This window comes from Echinops telfairi, unplaced genomic scaffold (genome assembly GCF_000313985.2).
Source record: "Echinops telfairi isolate 266 unplaced genomic scaffold, ASM31398v2 ScPeMD7_18;HRSCAF=68, whole genome shotgun sequence".
NCBI classification, from domain to species: domain Eukaryota; kingdom Metazoa; phylum Chordata; class Mammalia; order Afrosoricida; family Tenrecidae; genus Echinops; species Echinops telfairi.
In genome coordinates, this window is record NW_022103915.1 from 84,746,567 (window position 1) to 84,755,498 (window position 8,932).

The following is an 8,932-nucleotide window of genomic DNA, read 5'->3' on the forward strand; positions in this document are numbered from 1 at the left end:
AAACACGAACTGCTTTTGTTTACAAGCATCACGTGTGAAATGATCAAAAAGAAGAGAAAAAAGATCAGGTCAGATTCCGATGTTTTGTTCGAGCTCCGATGCAAAATGTTCTCGACAGTTCGAGTCAGAATTTGATGTCGAGCACGGAGGCGGTGGAGTCCCGGGGTTCTACGGATGACTGCGGTGGTCACATAGATAGCAGCTCACAGAAGGAACACGTTGCGATTCAGAATCAGAAGTGACTCAAGATTCGTACAGTTCGCAGATCAGGATAGCTACTTCTCACCTGCTGGCAAGTGTTCCCACGCTCTGTAGAGACACTGGTAAGTGCCTGGGGAACCCTCCTCTCCCACCTACCTAAAGGTGGTCGGTCTTCCATGGCCCAGGAAGCCCACTGTGCTGGGCCTGCCCTCCTCCTGCTTCTGCTGTCCTCCTCTGTTGCTTTCCCCCCTGTCTAGTGTTACAGAGAGGGAGCCCTGGTGGCTTAGTGGTTACTAGTTGGGCTGAGATCTGCAAGGTCAGCAGTTTGAAACCACCAGATGCTCCGTGGGAGGAAGACAGGCCTTTGTACTCCCTTAAAGAGTTGCAGTCTCAGCAATTCAAAGGGGGCACTTCTACCCTACCCTGTAGTCAGCACTCCCTCCAGGCTCTGGGATCTGGGTTCAAGAGATGTATTTCACTTCTGGTGGTTCATTTTTGGCTGGTGGTAACTCCCACTGGGCTGTGGAATTGGGTCTCTCAAGACTAGTGGGATAGCACAATTGACCCAGTACCTTGTTAGGGTTCTGTACACCTGATTTGCATGGCTCCACCCTCAGAAGGGTGCCATGCACCTTATTTACATATGCACAAACTAAACTTCTTGGTGGGGCAGAAGTACTTCATTTGCATAATCTGCAATGAAGACTCACAACTGCACTGCAAGTTGTATCTTAGACGTTGCTCACAGCCATTGGGTTTCTAGTGACTAGTTTCTCACAAGTAGATCACCAGGCCTTTCTTCTGAACCCAGACTCCAACCTACTGGTTAGAGTGTTAACTGCACCACTTGGAGAACTGATCTTTATCTTCACACCACTCCTTCTCTGGCTCACGCAGATTCACTGCAAAGAATGTGTTTGCTTCTTTCCTGTCTACCAAACAGCCTGCGTGGCCTGCAGCAGGAGAAACCACACAGTTGATTTCCAGAGCCAACAAGGAGCCCAGGGGGGTGGGAGTAGCCGAAGGGACAGGACAGGCAGGGGCTGCTAGGGGGGCAGCCACGGTGTCCACAGCCCCCCCCCCCCAAACTATACAACTGCGGGTGAAAGGGAGAAGTATCTTACTTGACACAAGCAGCTCTGCTGCCCTCAGAGTCTTTTGCTGACCTCTCACCCCAGCTGAGGTCAGGGACCCTACTGGGCCTTGAGGAGGAGAAGGCCCTGCATCTCAGAAGAGAGCCCACCTCTCCCAAGTTTGGCTGGAGCCTGGCTTCATCTTGTCTGTTCTCAGCTTTTGCCTGTAGGCGGTTAGAAGGAACACACAGATGGGTCGGGCTGATGGGACTGCCTGAGTCGGGAGAAGGTTGGAGATGGGGTGGGGGTGGGGGTTTGTGGTGGTATGAGTGACTCCCTTTGTGGTGGGGGGAGGGTCGTTGTGCCAGCAACAGCAGCAGGCACTTAGTAAGCTTCCACCAGGTGAAAGCCACTGGCTTTTCCGGTTCCTTGTCTTCCCTTTTCTTCCGACATTCCATCTGATCGATGATGTTTTCCTAGACCACGCGCCTGGAGAAGCCACCGCCTGCTCCACGCCCCTTTTCCACTCTCGACCCTCCCAGGCTGTTTCTGAGCTGCCTTCTTCATCCCCTTATCTCCAGGACTCTCTTCCCCATCTCTCTCTCTACAAGGACACATGGTTTTGCTTGAAATTGTATCACGTTGTCACCAGGTAATGTATTTCCATGTCTCGGAATTCCAAAGGAACAAATGGGTCCAGCAATGGAAAGGAAATCTATTTGTTATTCCTGCCCGCCCCTTCCCAGATACCATCAGTATCACCACTGGTTTGCAATGTTAGGTCACCAACGCCTTGGGGGTCCAAGGGAACACAAGGACCCATTCACAGAGAGGGACAGACACCGCACTTGCAGCAATGGCCCCAAGCCGAGCAACTAGAGCAATGGTTCTCAACCTGTGGGTCGAGACCCAGCACACAACTTTTTTAAAAATTTCACTTTTAATCATTTTATTGGGGCTCATACAACTCTTATCACAATCCATCCATACACCCATTATGTCAAGCACATTTGTACATTTGTTACCCTCATCATTCTCAAAATATTTGCTTTCCACTTGAATCCTTGGTATCAGCTCCTCATTTTGCTTCTCTCCCCCCAGTGCCCCTTCCTCATTGACTCCTGATAATTTATAAATTATTATTATTTTGTCATATCTTATACTGTCCGATGTCTCCCATCACCCACTTTTCTGTTGTGCGTCCCCCTAGGGAGGAGGTTATATGTAGATCCTTGTAATCGGTTCCCGCTTTCTACCCCATCTTCCCTCCACCCTCCAGGTATCGCCACTCTCATCACTGGTCCTGAAGGGATCATCTGTCCTGGATTCCCTGTGTTTCCAGTTCCTATCTGTACCAGCGTACATCCTCCAGTTTAGCCAGATTTGTAAGGTAGAATTGGGATCATGATAGTGGGGGCAGGGGGGGAGCATTTAAGAACTAGAGGAAAGTTGTATGTTTCATCATTGTTACACTGCACCCTGACTAGCTCGTTTCCTCCCTAAGACCCTTCTGTAAGGAGGTGTCCCATTACCTACAGATGGGCTTTGGGTCCTGAGTTAGTTAATTGTGCCAGCCTGGCCGATAATCACATGTGGTGCTGGTTGAAAGGTGGAGGGATAAATGGGTGGTGAAGCCTCGCCTTTCTAGTTCTCGGGTCTCTTGTTTTGTGATGGTTGTATCGGGTGCAGCTGCCTTAGCAGTTCCCTGCTTCAGCTTGCAAGATTGACTTCCTCCAAGACATCCCCAAGGAGAAGCCGCATGGATCTATCCCGATGCAGCCCTGGGTGCTGGAGCAGCCGTGTGGAGACCCTTGCCAGTGCTGAGATGATTGTTTGTTCACGGACTCAGCTTTCCTCCTGCAGTCGGCATCATTGCCTCTGTTTTGTGAGGTGGAGGACTTTGTGGACTGGTGTTGGGTTAATGGGTTAATGTTGGACTTGTGGGCTTGGGCAGCATTGGGTTGGGATGTTTTCGTGATGCACCTTTTCTTTGCATAAAACTCTCTCTTATACATGAGTCGCTGTGGATTTGTTTCTCCAAAGTACCTAGACTAATACAGGTCCCCAATCGTCACTCCCCCTCATTCACAATCATATGATTTTTTTGTTCTTTGATGCCTGATGCCTAATCCCTTCGACACCTCGTGATTGCACAGGCTGGTGTGCTTCTTCCCTGTGGGCTTTGTTGCTTCTGAGCTAGATGGCCGCTTGTTTACCTTCAAGCCTTTAAGACCCCAGACGCTATATCTTTTGATAGCCGGGCACCCTCAGCTTTCTTCACCACATTTGCTTATGTGCCCATTTACACATGACCTTTTCACAGGGGTCGCCCAATTCATAACAGTAGCAGAATTACAGTTATGAAGTAGCATTGAAAATAATTTTGTGGTTGGGGGGGTCACCACCACAACAAGAGGAATTGTATTAAAAGGTCGCGTCATTAGGAAGGTTGAGAACCACTGACCCAGAGGGAGGATGTCACTGGACCAGAACAGCCAGTGTTTCCTCCTGTTGCACAGAAGGTCCATCCATACTGGTTGCAACCAGCTCGGCAGCATTTACAAACGACATCTCAGACAAAGGCACTGCTACGTCAGCATATCAGATAGTAAGCATCATTTTCCATAGGTCACCGACCTCGCTGGACAGGCCACCTGTGATTGGGGGTTAAGGAGCCCAGCTTGGACCGAACTTTCTCCCTTAGCATCGGATTAAGTTGAAGCCAGCTCATTTAACAAACATTTTTTAAAGGCCCGCTCCTTTGGAGGTCCTCATGCAAAATGAAAGAACAGGTCTTTTGTTAAAAAAAATTTATCAAGAATTTCTAGGCATATCACACACACCCACACACACACCCTGTAAGTTAGCTTTTCATCTCATCCTTTCCCCTAGCTTCGGCTGCCATCACATAGCTGTGTTTCTTGCCTCAATTCCATTAAGTGTCCGGCCCAGTTATCTAAGGGCATCCACAGGGATGTCTTCCTACCATCTCCAAAGTGGAGATCATCCTTCCCCTACTTCCTTTCCCTCCGAAATTCCCCTGTTCCTCATCATCTTCCACCACCTGAGACTTCCGATCTATTGGGCCACCCACTTGGTGGTCAAGTCTCCTCGGTTCTCTCTCGTCTGGCTCTCACACCATGGCTCACCACTTTTCCCACGACCACCCTCCTCGGGACGGCCCCTCCTTCAGATCCGGTCCCCGTCTGTAGTGCTCTACCCAGGATGCTGGTGGCAGAGTGGTTAAGTGTGGGCTGCTAACCGTGGGCCAGTTGTTGGAAACCACCAGTTGCTCTGCAGGGAAGAAACATACAGCTTTCTACTCCCGTAAAGAGTTACAGTCTCAGAAATCCACAGGGGGCAGTTCTGTTCTGTCCTATAGGGTCGCTCTGAGTTGAAATCAAGTCAGTGGCAGGGAGGGAGGCTCCACTTGGGCTGCTCTGTCCATGAGCACCTCTCCTAGGCTCCTCTCCCCAAAGAACCATCCTGAAGATGTCTCTTCTGCACTGAAGACCGTCCGTGCCTGTCTCAACCTACGGAGTTAAGACACCCGCCTTTGCTTGGCATTTAAGGTCTTGCAGTCGGGCTTCAAACCTTCTTTTCCGCGATTGTCTCCTACCCCTCCATTTCATGTCCCTGAGGATTCAACCCAACTGTAGAACCATCTGGTCCCTCAACGGGCCACTGTGCTTTCCCGCACTTTAAAATAGAAATTGCTTTTGCCTATGAACCTCCAGTGCTTAGAGCTTGTTTCTTCCATCACAAGCATGCCATCTCAGTGGCTCATTCCCCGCTGCCACCCAGGGTGTCCCCTGCATCTCTTCTGTTTTCTTTCCTCCTCCACGTCCCAGCTTTCCTAGAAGCCTCCGGTGCAAACTTCTCTAGTGTTACTGTACAACAAAGCTACAAGGGGATGGTTTGAACCAACAAAATGTTATTTTCTTGCAGTTTGTTGTTCCAAGTAATTTCTGAGCTAGAGACTACACAGAACTCACAACACTGCCTGGTCCTGCAACAGCCCACGATGGCCGCCATGTCTGAGTCCACTGTGGCCGACGCTGTGTCCATGGGTCTCCTTGACTCACCTCATTGAGGGTGTTCCTCTTTTTCTCTGGCCCTCAACTCTACCAAGCACAGTGTTATTCTTTAGGCACTGGTCCCTTCTGGTAATGTGTCCAAAGCACACGAGACAAAAATCTCACCATCCTCACTGCTAAGGAGCATTACTCTGACAGTCCATGGTTTGTCAACATTCCTCACCAACCAGTTCTTCGGTCTTCCTTACTCATTGTCCAGCTTTTGCATACATAGAAATGACTGAAAATACACCAGAGCTTGGACAAGGCACACGTTGGCACTTAAAGGGCTTTTTGAGAATTTAAAGAAGTCCTTTGAAGCACACTTTCCAAATGCAGGAAGTCGGTTGGGGTTTTCCGTTTCCAACGTTCTATTGGGCACTGGGTGAAAGATACAAAGCAAACTGATTCTCCATTCAACAATTCACACGCGTTACATTTCACGACATTGATTGCCATCCCACAGCACTCGCCACATCCTCCTGGTGTTTGCCATTTCCCCTATCGTCTGCCTCTGTCCCTTCCTACCTCCCGAGCTTCAGCCCGTTTTTATCTAAAGGGTACGCACCTCCTTGGGATTACTGTTCCCTTCACAGGTCTGTTCCAGGCTCAAAGGGTGATGAAGGGTCTTAGTCTTGGGGTTCCACTATTCTTGATCAGAACAGAAAGCCTAGTCTTTTTTTTTTTTTAATTTTGAGTTTTGTTCCACATTTTTTCTCCCACTCTATTGAGAATCTCCTAATGCGATTCCTTTTGGAATAGTTGGCAGGGATAACCAGGTACAATCTAGCTATTCTGGTCTCCTCGGAGTTGTGGCAGTAAGGTTGACTAACTGTTCCTATGCACTGATTTTCTTCACTCTTTGCTTCTGAGGGAGAAAGAAAAATATTGTAAGCCAATCCTTCACGAGCTTTTGAGAGCTGTCACTTTTCCAAAGGAGGATGTAGGAGATTGTCTTTGTAACATGAAATTCTTGACCACTTCAATCTTTTTTCTGTTTATTGTGATGCTGCTTATAGGTCCAGTTGTGAGGACTTTATGTTGAGGTATAATTCAGATAGAAGACTTTGATCTTCATCAGTACGTGCTTCAAGTCCTCTTTGATTTCAGCAAGCCAACTTGTTTCATCTGCACATTATAGGTTTAATGAATCTTCCTCCAATCCTGGCGGCACATTTTGTATGTAGTCCAATTTCTTGGATTACTTGGTTAGCATACAGATCAACTTAAGTATGGTGAAAGGATGCAACCCCGACACCCCTTTCCTGACTTTAAATCATGCAGTGTCCCCTTGTTCTGTTGGAACGCCTTCCTCTTGGTCCATGTACAGTGTCCCTGTAGTTAAGCATTCTGGAATTGTGATCCTTTGCAATATCGTCCATGGTTTGTTATGATTATCACAGTCAAATGCCTTTGCATAGACAATGCAACACAGGACACATCTTTCTGGTATTCTGTGCTTTCAGCCACGATCCAGCTAACGTTAGCCATGGTGTGCTTTGCTCCATGCCCTCTTCTGAATCTGGTCTGAATTTCTAGAAGTTCTCTGTGGCTGTCCTGCAGCAACTTGTGAAAACTTGCCTGGTTTAGGAGGTTAGAAGCCCAAATTCAGAGGGCTGGCTCTAGGAGAAGGTGTTCTTTTCCCGTCGGTTCTGCGTAAATGTCCTCCTCCTCTTTTGCTCCTGAGTGAACTTCATTTGCCTTGGCATCTCCTTCCCCAGCCCCACTAGCTCCACTGCTTGTTTGATCTCTCAGAAGAGATTGGTTCAAGACACACTTTAGCCTAATCTAGCCTCATGAACATTCCAAAATGGGATTAGAAACACAGGCAGCAAGGTTAGGAATTAGAACACATATTTTGGGGGGCACAAGTCACTCCATAATAGATGGTAGAGGATTAGGCACCTGGCAGGTGTGAGTGGAATTCCTGCTGGGTTGCTCATGGGGTGACCTCAGCAAGTTACTCAAACTGTCAGTTCCTTCCACTGTAAAATGGGAAAGAGCACCTTTCTAGCCATTAAAGAATTAAGGGAGGTAAAGTGCATGGAGTCTTAAGGACAGTACCATCATTTTTTTTATCATCCCAGAACCACCCGTGCTGGGCGGGGCGGGTCTTCCTTGGTTTCTCCCCAACTGCACCAGGAAGATAGCTCAGTCACCTATCTGTCATCAGGTTGTGAGAGCCTGTGTGGAACTGGGTGGAGGTGTGGCACTCAGGTGCTCAGGTAGCTGGATTGTGTGTCTAGGGGTGGGGGGAGCTGCTGCCTCTGCTCTTTGTTCCCACACATGGCTCAGGCAGCAGCGTAGGCGTCCCCAGGGAGGCGGTGACAGCTTCAATTCTCACCTGTGACAGCTGGGGCGACAGGGGCCCCCCAGGGGAGGTGCAGGCTGACCCCAGGGTGCCTCAGGAGGTGGGGAGGGACTGGGAGGCCCAGGCTTGAGCTGAATGCAGCTCTAGGTAGCCCCCAGACTGTTCATCACAGGGCAGGGTGGGGTGGGAAGGACCCTGGCCCCAGTGTCCCACAAAATGACTGAAGGCCCCTGAGTCCCCCACCCCCACCCCCACCCACCCAGAGCTCTGCTCATCATCACACCCAGACAGAGGAGTCACACCTGAAGATCTCTGTAGGGCTTGTCATGCATGACGTCCATTCTGGAACCTTCGCAGTCAGTTCCTTGTGTCTCCAGGACTGAGTTTTCTGGTCTGTAAAAGATGTGTCTATCCATAGCACTCCCTTCTACAGGGTTTTGAGAACAAAGAGTCGAGGGGACCGGTGAAGTAGAAAAATTCTTTATTGAAAAGAGAAGGGGTAGCCCCTTACAGAGATGCCTCCTGGGCCCTGGCCAAGGGCAGCTCAGCAGGCTCTCAAAGAAGAAAGTCCATCCGCAGGCCCCTTACCGTTAATAACCTTAAAGGGGAAGTGCCGTGGGGGGGCGCGGTAAATGCCAGAATCAGCTCCCAAAGAGACCACTTCCAGGCGTAGCCTTTAAGGTCTTCCGTGGGAAGTGGCCTCGCGCGGCCGACCTGCGCCAGGTGTGAGCGGGGCGGGGCTGGGCATCTCCGCGTCGTTACCTTTAAGATCTCTTAAAGGGGAGGCAGACGCGCGCGGCCTACGGAGGAGAGTTCCGTCCAGGAGTCTACGAAGCCCTTCTCCAGTTCGCGCTTGTAGCACCTCCTTACGGGAGAGGGGGCCAGGCGCGAATTAATGAAACATTTAAAACCTCGTAAAACTTTCCCTTCGGAACAACCCCCGGCGCGCGCCCGCCCGCCCGCAGCGCCGCCTCCCGCCGGTCTGGGGCGCGGGCTCCCCGCGGCCACCCCGGGGCAGAGGGGCGTTTTTGGTTTGCTAGGCAGGCGGCCGGCCTCCACGAAGGGAGCCGGACTCGGGCGGACGGAGGGGCGGGGACGGGCGCAGGGAGCGGTGGCCATGGCGACGCGGTGGCCATGGCGACGGCGGCTCAGAGCACGGAGAGGTCGTGGCACGACCGCGAGCGCTGCTTGAAGAACTTGGCGTTGCGCGGCACCAAGTTGGCGAGGAAGCGCTTGGCCTTCTTGGTGAGGCTCTCGCGGCGCGCGGGCGG

General features: G+C 50.6%; 1 protein-coding gene across 1 annotated transcript in view; it reads right to left on the reverse strand.

Moving 5' to 3' along the window:
- Positions 1-8,697: 8,697 nt before the first annotated feature.
- Positions 8,698-8,932, reverse strand: part of REM2 (RRAD and GEM like GTPase 2) — a 3,494-nt gene continuing 3,259 nt past the window's right edge. Inside the window, exon 5 of the mRNA XM_045287665.1 lies at positions 8,698-8,930. Within this exon, the coding sequence (XP_045143600.1) occupies positions 8,810-8,930 (121 nt within the window). The 3' untranslated portion in view covers positions 8,698-8,809. The remainder of the gene's footprint in view (positions 8,931-8,932) is intronic.